This window comes from Polypterus senegalus, chromosome 9, assembly GCF_016835505.1.
Source record: "Polypterus senegalus isolate Bchr_013 chromosome 9, ASM1683550v1, whole genome shotgun sequence".
Lineage (NCBI taxonomy): Eukaryota > Metazoa > Chordata > Cladistia > Polypteriformes > Polypteridae > Polypterus > Polypterus senegalus.
The window spans coordinates 28,616,396-28,636,095 of NC_053162.1; the positions used below are offsets into that span (position 1 = coordinate 28,616,396).

At 36.3% G+C, this 19,700-nt stretch overlaps 1 protein-coding gene across 6 annotated transcripts in view; it reads right to left on the reverse strand.

Annotated features, from left to right (window-relative positions):
* The window catches only part of rc3h2 (ring finger and CCCH-type domains 2), an 86,425-nt gene that overhangs the window by 57,242 nt on the left and 9,483 nt on the right, over positions 1 to 19,700 (reverse strand). For 5 of the 6 annotated variants that reach the window (XM_039762795.1, XM_039762791.1, XM_039762792.1 and 2 more), the window contains 5 exons: positions 7,719 to 8,019; positions 6,015 to 6,132; positions 2,938 to 3,171; positions 1,684 to 1,859; positions 409 to 609 (listed from right to left, as the gene is read on the reverse strand). In XM_039762795.1, coding sequence (XP_039618729.1) covers positions 409 to 609; positions 1,684 to 1,859; positions 2,938 to 3,171; positions 6,015 to 6,132; positions 7,719 to 7,949 — 960 coding nt within the window. In that variant the 5' untranslated portion in view covers positions 7,950 to 8,019. Of the gene's footprint in view, positions 1 to 408; positions 610 to 1,683; positions 1,860 to 2,937; positions 3,172 to 6,014; positions 6,133 to 7,718; positions 8,020 to 10,196; positions 10,366 to 19,700 lie in introns of all 6 variants that reach the window. The other variant, XM_039762793.1, reaches the window with a different exon arrangement.

A 19,700-nucleotide genomic window follows, 5' to 3' on the forward strand; every position in this document is an offset into this window, starting at 1 on the left:
GGATAACTGATAGATTATACAACACAAGTAACAAAAACCTGCACTCTCTTTTCTTCAAAAAATGGAGAACCCAAGTATGATGCTTTCCCAAAGCTAGATATGCACATTTCCTCGACAAAGTCACAATAAAAATTAGTTTCTACTTAAGTAATCACTGTTATTTGCTTAAAATAAGTATGGACGAGAAACAACATTAGGTGAAAATTTGCCCAGAGGTTACTAGCATAAACTAAAGCATTAAAATAACAAAAGGTGAAAACCATGCACTGTACGTTACAGGTATTTAAGACATAATAACCAGTTACAATTTTGAGCGCAGTCTTTTTGCTTCTGAGCAGTACAGCATTTGCTATAAGAGGTGACACTTGGTACATTAATTTTAAATGTAACTTATTAAGAAATTCTTACTTTGTCAATAATAGACTGCATGTGTGACTTGTGTGCCAAATCTCCATACAGCAAAGAGGACCATTGCTCTGGTGAAATGCGAAGCCCTGCTTCCATTGCAATATGGACAATTTGTGCATCATGTTCCCTGCGTAATGCTTCATACGTTCGAAACTCCTCTTTGAGCTGCATAAGTGAGGAATCTTCATCCCTTTTAGTGACCTATTGGAAGACAACAAAATTATTTTTAAATCAAGTTATCTAAGCTGTACTAATATTTACAGCAAAACAAATCGCTGCTCTTTTCTAGAAAAGGCAACATTTTAATAAAATATGCTATTTGTGATTTTAACTTTAACATTTCAAGTTTGCTGGTGTGTTAAATGTAAACATTTTGCATCCAGGGCATCAAGAAAACAATTTTGAATGTAACAGTCAAAAGAAACTCTTCTTTTCTAATCATTTGATGGGCAAATTAAATGGTTTTCTTTAATGTAATTCTCTATTACTTATAATCTAAAGAAGACATACAAGCCTCACTTAGCCAAGAGGACTCCAGGAATTAGATCAATGATATAACCTAATTTTATGTGTTTTTAATATTTAACCCTTTCCCTTCAAAAAAAGTGTTGGCTCAAAATTAGATACTAATTATGTACAATTTACCAAATGCCATTTTTATGCTACAGCATGTCAAAGGTGACTAGTTAACAATCATTCATTTTCCTTATAATTTGAACTGTTTGTATATTTTCTTCAGTTGAAACCCTTATGTTTTAGGCACTAGACACCCCTACAAGCCATCAAAGCCTTATACAGTACATCACACCATGTACCATTAATGCTGAAAGGTACTGTACATAAAATAAAAGAAAGGCAGGAGGCATAAGCTACTGTAAAAACATTTTGTGCACCTGATTAAAAGGGGAACATGTTTTTTGTAAAGAAAAGACAAGTGAAGCTTACATTAAGATAGCAGTATTATTTTTATGGAAACCAGAAGAACAAAGATCATGATGAACTGGTAGCCAAGACACAACAGTTAAAATTACTTTGAAATAAAAACTCAACAATGACACCCTGAAAACAAGTCAGGAAAGGGTCATTTTCTTCATCTCTGAAGTTTTTTTTTTCTTCTTACGATTCAAATGGAAGCAGATCTCTAGAATTTAGACTAAGATATGAAAGTAAATATAACATCATACTCTGTCTACTTCTGAACTCCCTTCCACACACTTCTCCCTAAATCAGTGATAAACCCCGTGTTGTACAAAGTATAGGACTTGAGTGAACTACCTTGAAGCAGGACGCTCTGTACAGAAGCTGTACAACATGCCCGATGCTTGTTTTAGATGCCTGTGGAAATCTGGCTTCCAATTTCTGTACAACAAATAAGACCAACACTTTTCTAGAAAGGGCAGAACCATCTTCCAGTGCAAGCAGAACTAGCTTTAAAGCATCTTCCTGCATGGCTAGAGAGGAAAGAGAGACAGAAGTTATACACTGAAAAAAATTCAAGATATGGCTGATTTCAAAACTGCAGGTGCCTTCAGATTTCATAATAAAAAGGTATAATCAGGTGAAAAGTGGAAACTTCCCACTCAGAATCTGCCCTAAAGTGTTCATCATTAGACACCAGCAAAGAGGACATTCCATTTGACAAAATAAAAAACTTGTCATTATATAAAGCCGTAAAAGGAAAAAAAATGCAATAAAATTGAATATCTATATTTAGGAAACATTTAAACAGGAATTTAAAATACACAGATGTTTTTGTTAAACCTCAACTATTTTTGAACCAATTGATCATATTAAGTGCTCAGAGATAAAACCTGCTAATTCTGCTGACATCTACTCTAAATACATATATATTTTTAATTATGTATGTTTCTTTTCTGCAGTACCCTTTTAATGTAGAGGGTAGTGCACAATGATAAAGGCACTTCTTGTAAGTTCTGTCCACTCACTCATACAGAAGTAAAACTGTTTTTTACAACGGACATCAACTAATCATGAAAATGAAAAAAAAAAAAGAATCTTGAGGCTTTGTTTTTTTTTTTTACATTGAATTAACTAAAAAAAAACTAATTGTGTTAAATGCATTTAAAAGCAGACAGAACTAAGAATTAGGTGTACTATGTTAAAAATGACAACCAATTATCTTAAGAATACTGAACCTAATCTGTACACAACATGTCCTATCATATAAATGATTAAGAATCATGAGAATACAAAGTAAAAGACAAAAAAAGTTGTAAATTCAAAATGCTGCAATAGAAAGAACAGAATATGCAGCAGAACATGTAGTGACTTTTCTGGTAACAACACCATGATGAAAATACCCAAAATATATAAACGTTATTTGACTGCTTTAAAAAACATATTGGCTGATAAATAGCGCACTTGGAAAATTATAAACAAGGATGGCACAACAGTCAATGAAAAAGGACCAAAATTCTACTGTTGGACCAAAGGTTCAAGGATTTATTAAAGCAAACCATTATGAATAAATGAGTAAACAACACATAATAATAACTATTTTACACTCACCAGGTCCCAGAAATTGACAACCACGGGCTCTAACAGCAGCCCAAAGATTAGCAGAAAGTTGCTGAGGATTCTGATGCTGTAGTATAAGTTCAGTTACAGTCCTCTCTCCGAGAGATCGGGCAGCTCTCATTGCCCGGACACGACCCTCTTCTTCCACCATCTGACAGTTCACTAGTGTCACCAGTTTTCTCTGCATTGGTCGACTTAATGCACTTTGGTTCAAGCTTGCAATACCTTTAGCATTATTAGAAAAAAAAGTTATACACACATATACATACATATAGGTATATATTTCAAAATGCAATGTTGAGAACTTTCTGTTAGCAGAAATGTATTATTTTGTACTCAAACTATTTTATATTTTTAGTGCACTATAGTCACAAATGAACGGCTACATCATTTTGAAAATATGTCTTTACCATTTACAAAACTGCAAGCAACACATATTTAGTTTTAGCATAAACTGTGTGGTATTTTTATTTAGTTTTACTGTAAAGGCTAAAAACTAAATTTCTGGTCTTGCCAAGTGATTCTGTGTTTTATTGCTGCCTGGAAGGTGTACACTGAAAAAATACAAGACTGTGATGATTCCAAAACTGTAGGTGTCTTCAGATTTCATTATAAATGAGTAAAATCAGGTGTGAAGTAGAAACTTCCCACTCATAATCTGCCCTAAAGTGTTCATCATTAGACACCAGCAAAGTTCACATTCTAACTGAATTCAAAATAATACTTACAATAATACACCAAATAATTAAAAATGTCATCATATATTGCCTAATTTAACGACTGCTCCTTACTTTATAGAAAACTTGTTATATAGGAATTTGTTACAACATCACTTTCCTAAACAAAACTGAAAAGAAGCAACAACAAAGATTTAAAACTAATTTAAGCTTCCTACAGAGTGCAGAGAAAATTAAATTGGTCGATCTGTAGAAGACGATGAAGAGACTACTCTTTTTAATACAGAAATGTTCAGTTCTCTATTAAGTTTCAGGGTAGCCACAAACTATGTTAAGTTAGATCAAAAAATCTGTAAATTTCCCATTAGTTTGTAATGGTACATGATTAAAAATAACAAAACTCCATGTTTTTTTTTTTTTTTTTGGAAATACAACTAGACAGAATCTTTCTATTCCCTAACCACAGCAAGAGACTTTTGTTTCAAGGGTAAAATGTGGCATTCACAATTAAATTGTACTTTGCCTTAAAATGTGTATAGACTTAAAGGATCTATGCTCTACTTACAAAGACAGATGCATAGTGATGGCTCCACTATGGGAAATAATATATTTTGCTGTTTGTTCAACTGGACAAATATATCCAATTTTTAATCCAATTCCTGCTTGCCATGGCTGGAGGCAAAATATACCCCAAATGGGGTGCCAATGCATTACAGGAAATGTATGTAGCATTTTAACATAGAAGACTAGTGAATGTTGTACTGGATATCTAAGTCTGCATTTTTCAGTCTTGTGAACAGAGATGCCAAAGTTATGTTTCAGTCAGGGCTTACTCCCTGGATTATGTGTATTTTCTGGGGGTTTTTTTTGGTCAATTTTGAATTAGCGTTTTTCACATTTTTTTGCAGTGTCTTTAAGTTTATATATTCTCTCTGTCTTCTGTGGGAGAAACCCCCCCAGTAGATGGGGCCACCATCAAACCACACCAGAAGAACCATACTCCAGGTTTGTATTCTGGTGGATGAGAAGGCTTTCCTCAGAACGTTAATGAGGGTTACTTGGAGATTTTTGTAATTATTGCTTTCTAATGCTTTTTCTTGTTTATTGAAACTTTTTGCTGCGGTTTTTGGGATTGCAATTTCTGGGTAACGTATTTGGACTTGTTCATCTTGAATTGTCTTTTTAGACAAATCATTTTTCCCTAAAATGGCAATCCTTACTGTGCCTTGGATACTTTTTTCACTTTTATTTAAATATATTCAAGATTTAGAAAGATTGTGAGACTTGTCTTACCAGAGATTTAACAGTTCCCCTCTCTTGTGAAGCATTTTTAGGCATTCTAAAGTTTTAAAACCATCTCGCCATTTCTGGGTCTGTGTAGGTTGCAGGCTGGCTGCCTGGGGCAAGGCCATTTCTAGACAGGCCAGAAAACAAGTCCTGTCCTTCTTTGTGAATCTTTTGGGAGATTCACACCCTTTCCGCCATGGTCGTGTCTCCAACTTACAACAAGCTGGGCACACTCTGCTCTCTGGTCATTATTCTTTACAGTCCAGAGTGTATCCTGGAAGCCCAGTACACAAGACAGAAACTTAACTGTGTATGGGATTTCAGTCCATCACACCCACAACTGCCCAATTTAAGTAGTTAATTAGCTTAAAAACAAACATCTTTAGGAAACTGGGTGAAATTTACATATAGTAGCTAGGGAAACAGCACAAAGAAATCAGAAGAAAATGCAAAGGCAGTGATAAATCCAAGAAAAAACAGACATAGAAAGATGTGAAGTGGTTGCACTAAAAATATGGTGTTATGCCACTGTTTTATATATAAAACGCCCCAATTATTCATCCTTTAACTTAGTGAATCTATTTAATGTCATTCATGTTTTATGGATGGTGGTTGAAATCATTTTTTGTATTTTTTTTTGTAGTTTTGTTATTCCTTTACTTTCACTCTATTCAGCGTGAAGTAAATGATTGTATATATGTTATTATAATATGTTTCATCTGTTGAATGCCACTGTAATATTCTTGTTTTGGGAAAAAATGCAATTCAAGCTTGTGAAGTTCCACAGGGTAATCTAGGAAAGTGTGCCAGTCCAGTGCAAGAAACAGTAACACACAATGTGCTATTTCACCTAACACACATGAATTTTAGATGTAAGAAGAAAATGGTGGAACAGAAGAGTCGGCAGATTTTATACAAGCACTGACTGAAACGTGAATTATGGCAGGTCTCCTGGAGGTGTAAGACAACAACACTGAACATTCTAACACTTCAGTGTTTAATTATTTAAAAATCTCTTATCTACAACTATATTTTTTAGACACCGATGTAAAATATAAAAGAATAGCATTTACAAGTACAAACAGAACTTTTTGTGTAGCCTACCTTTCCCTCCACTGATGGGCTTCAGGTAGAGAGCCAGTTCCTCAATGCATTTCTTTGATACCTCATAATGTTTACTTTCAGCCACATTACTCAAGTTTACTGTCTGTTGGTCGGGAACCTAAAGAAAGAGAAACAAATTAAACCTGCAAAATAATTTTTAAAAGAATATTTAACTCTTTCATTAAACCTGTTTATTGAAAGTTTTAGTATTGGTTATGGAGTCACTGCTATGTAAGAAAAGCATTGAGCATAAAAGTAACAAATTAAAACTGTAGTTATATAAAAATACAAGAAAAATCTAACCATCGTCCATAATTAGAACTTGACTAGTGCATTTTAAATCTTGTGTTGCGGTGGCCAACCCAGTGCAAGACACACACACACACACACACACGCACACATATATTCACATTAAGCTAGCAAACATATCTTTGGAATGTACAAGTAAAACCACATAAAAACAGACAAAGGGAGAACATCTAAACTGTACACTCACAGTGACTTTACCAGGATTTGAAACCAACCTCTCCTAATCCCAACAAGCTGTCCATTTAGTCTTAAATTAAAGAAGTAAAATAAAAACAGATAAAAATTCCATTCTTTCACCTATGCTGACTTTGTGGTAAATACTTTGTGGGAACATTAATAATAATTACATATATAAACATACATTTCTTACCTAGCCATTCCTTAACACAAATCAAATTTGCTATTGAAAAATGAAAAAGCAGCCTTTTCTGTTATATCAAAAAAAAAACATTGCATAGCTATTCATTCACAGATACCTTGCAATACTTATTCTCTACATAACTAACCAGGATTAGTTTAATTGTACTTCATCTTATAATCTTGCTAGCTATTAGGAATAAATTCAATACCACTCACCATCCACATATTCTCAAAATAGTTAGCCAAGTTAACTTAGGCTGGGTAAAATGCCTATCCAGAAACTTTTACAAAAATCGCATCAATGACTCTTGTAATGGGCTGTAGACTGCTAAACTAAAATGTCACTTCTTCTGCCCAATTAATGAATGACTGCTTGGGAAGACAGAGGATCTGTAAACATTTTAGAACAACAAGCAGTAACTCCTTTTTAATGAATATAACTGGATAAAGATGAGCCGCTAAGCAAAACATTTACTATTCAGTTAAGTATACATGGAAAGCTGTAGCACATCCATGGCCGGGTTGATTCAAAGCCAATTCCACTTGGGAGTTAGGCTGCAGGAATTTCTGGATTACCTCCTGTAACTGCACAACAAATAAAGACTATTTCTGTTCCCGCCTCAACCTGAATTAAAATTGACCCTGCCCCAAACATTTTGTTTGTCTTTTAAAACATACCAATGTCACTGCTCAATTTACCTGATGTCAAAAGAATGCTTCTTTGCGGTTTGATTTCTCTTTAGAAAGTTCTTAAAACTTTCCCAGTTCCGATGAAAAAGATATTAGTATAAATAATAATTTACCTTGCAATAGCACACGGTTGTTCAATTGAGGTTATTCCAACTTGAGTCTGTTCACTGCAAATTGTTTGTTTTTTACAAGTAACTTAAATTAAACAAAACACAAAGATATCCCAGAAGGGTTAATGTCACCATCAAAGTACACATCTCTGATGTCTTCCACCATTTATACTGTAGGAAATCAGTAGCATTAAAGAAGCTGAAACAATACTTTATATAACAATAAAACAGATACCTGTGCACCAACTAGCTGGAGAAGAGCGAAGTTAACAGGAAGTACATCAATGTCAGTGTTGATGGCAGTCTGATCAAACGGGCATGCCTTGCGGTGTAACTTGTTGAGGCAGGTCTTGCAGACAGTATGTGAACATCCAAGACTGATCGGCTTGTGCACATTCTCATCAAATTCATTGTAGCAAATAGGACAAGACAAAAATTCTGTCCATTGAGCTGCCTGCACGGGCATCCTTGCCAGGTGACACTCGTGCTTTCAGTGGCCAAGCATAATGCTGTACTACTGTTGATAATCTGGACAGCTGGAAGAGGAAGAAAAAATAAAATGAAAAATAAATGAGAAACAGTACTTATAAGATATACAAAAGTATAGCCAAACACATCTCTTTCTGACTCAACCTCTTTTGTTTATATAAGGGTAAATTACAAAATATTCTGTAAGTGAAAAATATCAATACTCAGTTCTCTAAGACCAATTAGCCTCAGTCATACATTTTCTAAAGGTGTTACTTTTGAAGAAAACATTAAAAATGTGTGATTTTTGGTACAATCCTCAATATGGAAAAATATGTTAAAATATCAAATCTTCAACTTTTAACAGAAGACACTCTATCACGCAACTCTAAAAACATGTTTGGTAATAAAAAAGCAGTTTTAAACATTTTAGGTGAGAAAGTTATTTACTCAATGGTCAGCCTCTGTAGTCTGTAGCGTAGAGGTTTAATTCCCTAATCAAGATCAGCAGCCTGCATTAATGGAAATACTACAATCTTTTGAACAAAACGCACAGAGGGTAATGTAGATGCAATTATCTTGATATATAAATCCTTTCTTAGCAAATGTCAAAACACTACTTTATTAATTAAATATGGAGAATAAAGTAATTTCTGGTATTACTGCAATTCAAAAAAAGCTCATGTTATCATGAATGAAGATATAATATCTAATCTCAACCCTCTTCATACTTTTGATTAACAACACACTAGCTGGGCACGAGTTAAAACTGAACCCTTCTTTATGAATGGTCATCAAAATGAATACTTAAAATTTTCAGGGGACCTTGGCATTAACCCATCCCTAAATTACTGGATGTGAATCTCACATTTTTGTGAAGTAAGTCGAAAAATATAGTAAGAGTAATCAAACGCAGGATCTTTCAAGCAAAAAAATCTTGGCCCAGGACAGTGACAAAATCCAGTGGGGATGTGGTAGTCCAGGTGTTGTTTCTGCCTTGCACCCAACGATTTCCTGCTCTGGATAAACATGTTAAGAAAATGGATGGATGGATAGATGAAAACCCATAAATGTTAGGACTAATGGCTATATTCAAATACCAAATGCTCTGTGCATATTTATATTATGCACTTGGGTTCATTTTGGTTTTCACAATGTTACAAAGAAATGGCATAATATGAAACATGCAGTTCACAATATAGTAGAATTAAAAATCAAGAACTTTGACAGACTAGGACTGTCTATCCAACTTAAATGGGCAGCATTTGATGAAGAATACTGAATTTACAACTGACACACTAAATGTAGTGGAGAAGCAGAAAAACCTAAGCTGAAACTGCTCATCGCATTGGCAAGTTAAAGGTTTGCGTGTGCCTTATGAAAATATTCTGGGTATGTATGTTTTGAATACACACATGCACAACAAAACAACTTAACATTCTTTAACCTGCATAATCCTACAGCAATTTAAGGTTCCCAGGCACCAATTCCAGCAGCAATAAGCACACGGCCTAAGCAGGCTACACGGTCACAAATTCTCAACAAGTTCTTCCATTCAAAACCCAAAGCTAATTTTTCTCATAAATACAATACTTCTTCCATATGTAAAGCACTGCCGAAGTAATAAAACTTCATCAAAAAAACATCCCACATTTAAGATGTACCTAAATGTGCAAGCTTATTTTGTGTCAGTTGTGCCACAGTGCACCCATTTTGCCTTTGTTTTACTGTGGTCTGTCCTTCAGTTACACACACATATAGATATATATTGTGTGTGTGCCAAGTCTAGGTAGATAAGGTAGGTAAGGTAGGTAGGTAGGTAGGTGGGTGGGTAGGGGAGTAGGTAGGTAGGTGGGTAGGTTGTAGGTGGGTGGGTGGTTAGCTGGGGAGGTAGGTAGAGAGAGAAACACACATACCCAAACATTAATTTAAATGTCCCCTCCCCAAATCATGTTGGAAAATGAAAATAAGCGAATAAAGCCATTTCAAGGAATGTTTGTAAGTCCTTTCTATGATGGCATCAGTAACATAAATGTTTCAGACATTACCAAAATGGCTGCTAACTGGCCTTGCTTTACACTTGTTGAGTAGACCACCCTTTCTTGGATTGGGTATATAAGCATTTGAAATACTTCATAGTTCCCTGTTTTTTTTTTTTTTAAATCCAGAAATTACAAAACTGGGTTTGGGAAATGTTACTGGACTATAGCAAACATTTATGTATATTACATAATTCAGTGTTTACCTTTTTTTTTTTAACATAAAGATTTTCATTACTGTTTTCATTCTGCTCTTCCAGTTGTTCTGGTTGGTCAAGATATCATTTACCAAGAAAAATTCTAGTATGTATTACACTGAAGTATTTGCAGCATCTTGGCATTTAGTGTTGTTTGTCCACATGTCAACTCTTTTTGCTGTTAATTGTCAATGTAAAAATAAACAGAGAAAACGTCATCAGAAAAAGGGGAAATAGCCACTGAAACATATATATGTATTGAGTATAAATATACCTGAACAAATAAACACTGACAAGTTAACAGCTCTACATATTGTTTGATATGCTAATAAATCATGTCTTGTCTAATTATTGTGATACAAAAAAAAAAATCAGCTTCTGAAGAAACTTTTAGGGTCTTCTTAAATGCATTGCTATTGTAGTTGCTATCAGAAAATTAGTTATATTCTTCTGCCTTCATAGTTTGCCTTTCTAAGAGGATGTAGTTTTTTCAATAGTCATCAAGAAGGTATTTTCTTTTGCCACACTATACTTTGACTCCTGCTTGGTAGGATGCCAGTTTGTTTTTCAAAGGCAATTTATGTTCTTAATGCATAAATTTAATCTGAAGGAATGGTGTCTGATTTATAGATTTACTGTCTGTGGGGAGTGTTAGCTAATCTACTATATACTGAAATGCTAAGGTGAGTGAGCGAGTGTATGTGTGTCTGTCCGGTAACTCCAAGCAATCCAATTGGGTCAGTTTGGCTTTAGTGATGTAACTGAAACAGAAGTTAAGACTATGAGACACACAAAGGGAGTAAAACCTTTGGAGGCACGCTGAGAGTCGCCTTCAAAGACATTACAGTGGAACCTCGGTTCACAACCATAATTCGTTCCAAAACTCTGGTCGTAAACCGATTTAGTCATGAACCAAAGCAATTTCCATCACAGGATTGTATGTAATGTCACAAGTGGCTGGGTGTGGCCGCCAATCAGCCGCCTACTTAAGGAGCCGCCGCCCTGCAATCAAGGCTGGAGTCGGGTGAGGAGGAAGACGAGGTCGTGGCAGAGGAGGCGAGGAGAGGCCCGAGTGATTTGTGTGTGAAGACAGTGACTATTGACTTTGGGGAACTGGGGGTTTTGGTGGCGGTGCACTTGACATTTGTAAATAAACGTGTGGTGATGACTGAAACGGTGTCTGCCTGTGTGTGTCCAGGTCGCTCCATTTCACAGTAAATACAATTAATTCGTTCCAGACCGTACAAACTATATGTAAATATGTATTTTTTTAGTTTTTAAGCACAAATATAGTTAATTATACCATAGAATGCACAGCATAATAGTAAACTAAATGTAAAAACATTGAATAACACTGAGAAAACCTTGAACAACAGAGAAAACTAACACTGCAATTGTTTGCACTATAGTGCTAGGAACCGCTCGCTAAAAACATTTTTTTTTTTTTTTAATGAGTTTTAAGCACAGGGAAAAAAATGAACATTTGAAAAATCCGTAATTTAATAAACCACCAAGAAAAGTAACATTGCCACAATGCATGCTATGAACCGATCACTGTAAACAGAACTGAAAACAAAAACAAGCCTTTTCTACCTTATGCGTCCAGCCTTCCCTCTCTCGCTTGCTCGCTCTCTCTCTCTTTCGTGTGTGCGTGTGTCTCTTTCACGAGCCTGGAGCGCCTGTGTGTGTGCCTCTGTCTCCTGCGTGCGTGTGCGAGTGTGTGTGTGTCACACGTGCGCCTGTGTGTGCGTGTGCGTCGTGCTCTCTCTCTCTTGCTCTTGCTCGCTCGCTGCACAGGAAATGCTAAGGGAGAGACTGAACATATACAAACCTACTGTAAAGGGAAACTGGTATGTTCATATACCGAGTGTGTGGTCGTGAACCGAGGCAAAAGTTTGGCAAACTTCTTGGTTGTAAACCGAGTTGTACGTGTACCGAGACGTTCGTGAACCGAGGATCCACTGTAGTATAAATGTGGACAGGAGGAGAGCAAGGTATCTTGTAATGACGAGTATGAGAAGCAGATTTCAGAGGAACGCACCTGAGAGGGGGAGTCACTGTCAAGAGGGATTCAGACCCATGAGGATACTGATACATCAAAAACAGCCACAAAAACTACCTTAAATCCTTATGAGCTACATCAACTCAAAGATTCGGGCACCACCGCAAGTGGCAGCCTTTCCAGCAGCTCTGTGTATGACTTAATCTTTCTACCTTTTTCTCTATCTCACTGATCACTCCTAAAACTTTTTTATGTGGACTCGTTCCCTGGACACTTTTTACTACTTGGACATGGATTTTTACACGCCGAGACTCATCTATTCAGGTAGTCAACTTCAAGCACTGAGAACAAAGGCCCGTGCCGGTGTGGTTCCCTATTTACCCGACGAAGTAAGAAGGCAACTGTGGCAACAGAGACGGGACTAAGCTAAAAGCTAAGTGGCTAGCGAGAAAGTGGCGATACAAGCCTTCGCTGCCTTCTGTGATCCTGGGAAATTAGAACTCACTACCAAATAAGATCGACGAACTGGCTGTGCTGGTGAAAATTGTCAGGACCCACAAAGAATGCAGTTTGTTGTGTTTTTGTGAAACGTGGCTAACAACTAACATCCCAGATGCTAATGTGGAGCTACCTGGGTTTAGCACAGTTAAAGCGGACAGAGATGCAAATACCTCCGGGAAGCGGAAAGGAGGAGGACTCGCTCTCTATGTGAATACAAGATGGTGCAACTCTGGACATGTAAACGTAAAAATCTCCACTTGCTGCAGGGACATCAAGCTATTGGCCGTAAGTCTGCGCCCCTATTACTTGCCCAGAGAGTTTGGACACGTCATTGTTGTTATTGTTTACATCCCTCCTTGGGCGGACGTAGAGACAGCGTGTGATGTCATCCATTCCGCTGTTGCTAAACTACAAATGCAGCACCGCGAGGTGCTTGTGCTAATCGCTGGAGACTTTAACCAAGTGACGCTGGACAAAATATTACCTGCCTTCTCCCAGTGTGTGGATTGTAACACCTGGGGAAATAAGACTATTGACCTACTGTATGCAAACGTTAAAAACGCATACAGCCACCCCGCTGCCTGTGCTTGGGAAAGCAGATCATAAACCTGGTTCTGCTTCAGCCTCACTACAAACCAAGAGTGAGGGAGATACCTGCAACCACACGCTCATTCAGGAAGTGGTCCCCTGAGGCAGAGCAAGCTCTCAGAGACTGCTTTGGAACTACAGACTGGGATATCCTGCAGGGGTCATATAGTGAGAACATTTTACAAAGTTGACAAGTATTGTTTTTAGAACGTCAAACGAGACCAGGCAGTGAGCCATCATTTAAAACAAGTCCACAGACATCTAACCCTAGCAGTTGTTGGATTGCATCTGTCAGACAAGCATCATGTGCTCCCAGCACTTAAAACAACGACAAGAGACAAGCAAAACGTGCAGCTCGCCAGCAGCAGGAAGACAGCAGATCCCTCACCCTCACAACACAAGCGGCGTTACATTCCTTCTGGCGAGGAAGAGATGTAACCATGAACAGGGCAGAAAATAAAGGACAAGTATTGTTTTTACAAAATTTTTTAAAGTAAAATTGAAAATAATGCATATGTAACAATTCCCAAGAAAATAACAAAATTATATATTGCCTGCCTAAGGTAAAGTCATCCCTGATGGAGGATTGCAAGAATCGTGGGAAAGAGGGGTCCTTTCATCAAATTTATGCTATTTCAGATGTGAAATGGCCAAATGGGAGAGGCAGCTTGATGAATGAGGTCTCCTAAACAAATCCAAATCATATTATGTGTTATCATCTAATGTGAAATTCTACTCCGTACTTCTAGAATATTTATTTTTATACTGTACTAGCAAAATACCCGCGCTTTGCTGCGGAGAAGTATTGTGTTAAAGAAGTAATGAAAAAGAAAAGGAAACATTTTAATAATAACGTAACATGATTGACAATGTAATTGTGTTGTCATTGTCATGAGTGTTGCTGGCATATATATATATATATATATATATATATATATATATATATATATATATATATATATATATATATATACACACACACACACACATATATATATATATATACACATATACATATCTACATATATACTGTATATACATATATATACAAATCTACATATATATGTACATATATATATTAGGGGTGGGACTCGATTAAAAAAATTAATCTAATTAATTAGAGGCTGTGTAATAATTAATCTTGATTAATCATATGTAATCACACATGAAAATTTGCCCCAAATCGCAAATGTTTTTTTTTTTAATTTAAAAGGGTTTTAGTGGGCGACTAAATCAAATAATAGACATGGACATGAATATTGTAAACTCAAGCTCTTTTAATTTCTGAAAAAAAAAATGCTTTTAAACTGCATTTGAATTCAAAACAGAAACAAAAATATCATCCCTGGCTAAAATTGGGCAGACTTAAAAATAAAGTGGTATTTTAAGTACTTTAAGTACATTTTCAGAATGGTATTGTCTTTAAATAATAATAACAAAAATTTCAACATAAAGTGCAGTTTTCTTCTTAACAAAATAAGGCAGAAACATAAAAGGTAATTTGACCAGCTTCACCTTTAAACTCTGAGTAACCTTAGCCAAAATTATTTTGTACATTAGGCTAAAACAGTGTGATCATTAAACATTTTGTAATTAGAATTACTAACGGTCACGGAAGTCCAATGATCCCCAGTAAGAGCCACAAAGTCCGCTTTCTGTAATGCATCTAATTTTGCTTGCTTTTCAGTGTGCACAAAACCATGCTTTTATCAAGGCTTCGCTCGGGTAGTCTTTTGAAATGAAATTTGCCTCCGATCAGTCCTAGGAACGCGCTTTGTATCCATTATTCATAAAGCCTTTCCCAAGGTTTCTTCGATTTTTTCCCTACAAGGGTTTTTTTTGGGAGTTTTTTCTGGTCTTCTTAAGAGGGTCAAGTCTGAGGGGCTGTCAGGAGGCAGGGCCCGTTAAAGCCCATTGCGGCACTTCTTGTGTGATTTTGGGCTATACAAAAAATAAATTGTATTGTACTGTAGAGATGTATATATATATATATATATATATATATATATATATATAGACTCAAAGCCATTATGACAGCAGCAATCCAAGCTGTGTGAAAACAGTAAAAAGGAGGCGTGTCAGACGTCGTGGTACATTTTCTGATGCAGCTAGACAAAAACAACTTTGTGACGCTGCCGCCAAATACACAAAACAATTACTTTGACAATCATGTTACGTTATTTTTAAAATGTTACCTTTTCTTTTTCATAACTTCTTTAACACACGACATCGCTGCGAAGCGCGGGTATTTTGCTAGTATATATATATATGACAGCAACACTCATAACAGTGACAAAACACATTGACATCATGTTACTTTTTTTTTTTTAAATGTTTCCTTTTCTTTTTCATAACTTCTTTAACACACTACTTCTCCGCTGCGAATCGTGGGTATTTTGCTAGTTATTAATATTTTTTACTTTTTTTTTATTATTATTATTCACGGTGCTTCTGTAAAGCATGAAGTGCTTATGACAAGTTGCATGAGTCCTATCTGTGGCACTCAGCTGGTGTCCTGCTCCATAGACGTACTGTGATGTGTCTTGATTCTGCAAGAAAAGCAGTGAGAAATGGGAAGTAGTGCTGGGCTGCAACCCAGGGGAAAGTATTTTTTGCGAGTTCTTCTACAGCTGAGTGACAGGAGATATCCCTTTATCATAATTAACTTCTTTGGAGATTCTACAGTATTTGTAGCTTACCCTCTTTTTTTGCAAGATCAAAAACATCTAAAAAGATGTCATATTTTAGTGTCCTTTACTAAATTTCAACTTGCTAGCTGACAGACACTTTGTAAAACACAAGTCATTAAATTGCATTCACTGTTTTTAAAGTAAGCAATGACAAGTTTTATATCACATTATCTACAAAGAATTCAAGACTGTAATGCCACAATCTTCAGCCTTTTTACAGAATTTAAAAGTGATCAACCTAGTCTGTGACATAAGTACTCTCTGACTCACTCTACAGTATTGCTCTTAAAGTTAAGTGCCTCTGGTTCTTTGACAAGTTTTATTATATTGCCATGATTTTAGAGAGTTGGTCATAAATTACCACAAAAAATAAAGGTTTATTTTTCCATAAAATGTTCAGAGGAAATGTAAGTAAATGATATATAGCTGAAAGGTAAATGTGTACTGTATTATTATTTCCATAGCACTACATTCCAAGCATAATTCACATTAAAAAGTCACCTTTCATGTTTATTTTTTCCTAGTTTAACAAAGGCTGGGCTAATATTTCTGCCTGCTGGAATAAGAAATGTTAGCTAACACTTACAAAGCATAAAAGTGTATTCTGTACTTTTATTTTTTTTCATCCCTACATTGCTTTACTTTATTGCATTTTTGAAAGTATGACCTAAAATACTATGAAAAACATCAAACACCTGTTTGTAATCATTTACATTTATGAAAGAGTCAACAGCATAGCAGTTTATTCTTCAATAAATAATGGGTACAATATTAAAATAAGTTTAAAACAGAGTGCCTATAACTATGGACCAAACACTGAAATGACGCAGTGTTTAATACTTTAAAACTACCTTGTAAGTGATCGATAGAAAAAGAATTGCCCTTTTTAATTACGGACCAAACATTAACAGCTTGCAATGGTGCAATGCTTTGAAACTGCATTTTAAATCTGCAACATTAAGTTGCCTTTTCTTCTGCAAATGATTCATATACATGACCATTTCAGGGAATGTTCATTAATTCTGGTGTCCCTTCTAATATATACTGACAAAAACAAACAATTTTTGAATGTTCTTTGAGTGTTGCATCAACCCTCATACAAATCTGACTTAGCTTCAAATAGACTGTTTTCAAGTGTTTGGCACAAAATTTTATCAGGATATTCTGGATGGTTCTGAAAACTATAATTTCAGTAGTTTTCACTCCATTGACAAAGAACATTCAAAATACTGGGACAAAAATGCCCTATGGATTTTGAAAAGAACAAAGGCAAATGGCACAAACAGAACCTTTTAGACTGCTGCAGCACAGTTCTTACCTATTTCCTATTCTGCTTTTTGAAAATGGCCAAACTGTATTTAAATAGTTACATTCAGTTTACTTGCTTATATCATTTGTGTTGTATTTTAAGAACAGAGAAGTAAAAATAAGTTTTATCACTCAAAATGAAGAAGTGTCAGGCTCAGAACAGATTATGTAAAAGCAGGAAGGTTAAATGCAGTGTGTCCAATGTACAGGTATATAAAAAAGGGAAGATTTATGGATAAACAGTAAAGTTCACTCATAAGATACTAGTGACTTTGGCAGCAAATCAAAAGTGTACCTGCACAATGTACTTAAAGAATGGTGTTGTAATGGTGTGACTGATCCTAACAATGAATTTACATCAGAAAAGGAAATTAAACAATACAGGTAGTCCCCAGGTTACGGACATCCGACCTACAACATACGAACGGGGCCGCAGCTGGTGACGCTGCAATTGGTGGCTGGATGGAGGCTGGAGAGGGGCGATTTCGCTGCTCGCGCAGTGTAGCATCCCTCGGCTGGCTCCCAACGGCAAGTGGTTTCACTGCCCGCCCATAACACACGGCTGCCCGATTATTCTCGTTGGGGCGGCTGATAATGCTGCGAGCGGTGACCCGGTTGTGGCTAAACGGAGGCCATTGAGGGTGAACGGGGCAGTGGGGGGTAGCAGTATAGTGTGCCTCAGATGGCTGCGTGTTGAATGGGGGCAGTGGTGCAGCGGACACTGCAGGCAGTTTACTGTAGTGGAGGTGACTGTAAGTTGGGCTGGTGATGAACTGCCCCTCGCTGCCCCCATTCATTCTCAATAGCAAGCCTGCTTGTACTGTTACGCACATAGCAGGAAGTTGTCTTTTGTCAGTACAGGGTGGTCCAGATCTAATTATGCAGATCCAGATCGTCTGGATAACTTTGATTTATGCAGGGATGATTCCAATTAAGCGTGAAGATGATTCTTCATGTTGTCAGTTCGCACACATCTCAATGGTCTGGGATTTTTTGGGTGATTTTCTATGTAATAAACTGAACAAGATATAGCATACTGAATATTACATGATTAGATCTGGACCACCCTATACTTCAGACGTGTTGACGTCCGGTGCCTTCCTGCTGTGACAGCGTGTACAGTGCTGTGCAGAAGAGCTCATCTTAACGTTTTGTCTTCACCCTTCAAGAATGTCTCTGAAACACAAATCTGATGCAAGTGCTGGTGATACAGTAAAGAAGAGAAAAAAATCACCATTGAAAATAAAGTAGAAATAATAAAAAGGTCAGAAAGAGGTGAAACTCCATCATTCATTGGCAGAGCACTTTGTTACAGTCGGTCAACAATAGCATTTATTAAAATAATGTACCTGTTCCAACTTACATACAAATTCAACTTAAGTACAAACCTACAGTCCCTATCTCGTACGTAACCCGGGGACTGCCTGTATATGCATTATGTGGAAGAAGGCACCAAAGTGGCTAGAATTGTTCTTTGAACCTTGATAAAATTAATGACTGCACTGAATACTATAGAGAGTTTGCATCTTCTCTCCAAGTTTCTTCTACAGACTCACAATCCAATGATGTTTCAATTGTTAAAATCCCCCAAACTGCATGTCCAACTGAATGTGTGTGTGCATTAAAAATGCCTGGTATCCGATGCAAAGGTCACTACTGCCTTGTATCCTTTATTACTGGTAGTAACTCGGCACTCCATGATTTGTATTCTTTGGGTGATAAAATCGATGGTCAAAACAATGAATCTCTATATTGGCAAATAATTCTGTTTTCTTCATTTAACAAAACTGCATACTTTACGGCTATCCAATGTTGCTTCTCAGAAGGACATGAAGATTCTACACAACTAAACGGGCAGGTCTTGCCCAAACCCCCCCCAAATCTTAATTTCGCTTTCACTTGAACAGTTTACTCTCAAACTTTAATGATTACTTCCTGTACACAGCATTTAAAGCAGCAGGATGCTAGTTTTTCCACCAGGGCTTAAAAGCAAAATGACTTACTTTTTAGAGCTAAATGTTTCAACTGTAAAACATTAGTTTTTATATTTTTTTGGCTAAGAGTATTCAGCGACGTCTTGCCCAGTAAAAAGCAACACTGGAAAGGCAGCTCGGTATTCTTGGATTATGTGATAAAAATAACGTAACCATATAGGAACCGATCAAAATAGCATGTACATTTTCATAACCCAAAATGCTGTATAAATTAATATCCTTGTACCCAATTAACACTGAGAAACTTTTTTTTTTGGATGCTCTGTCTGGCGGATTAATAAATTAAGGTTGCTCAAGGGAGGGATAATGGATGAATGGATGGATGAACTAACGTTTCTTTGGAATGAAGCAAATACAAACTGTTGATAAATCTCTGAAAATTAAATCTTTCATTTTTCTCCATATTCTAACTCAATTACATTTTACTTTC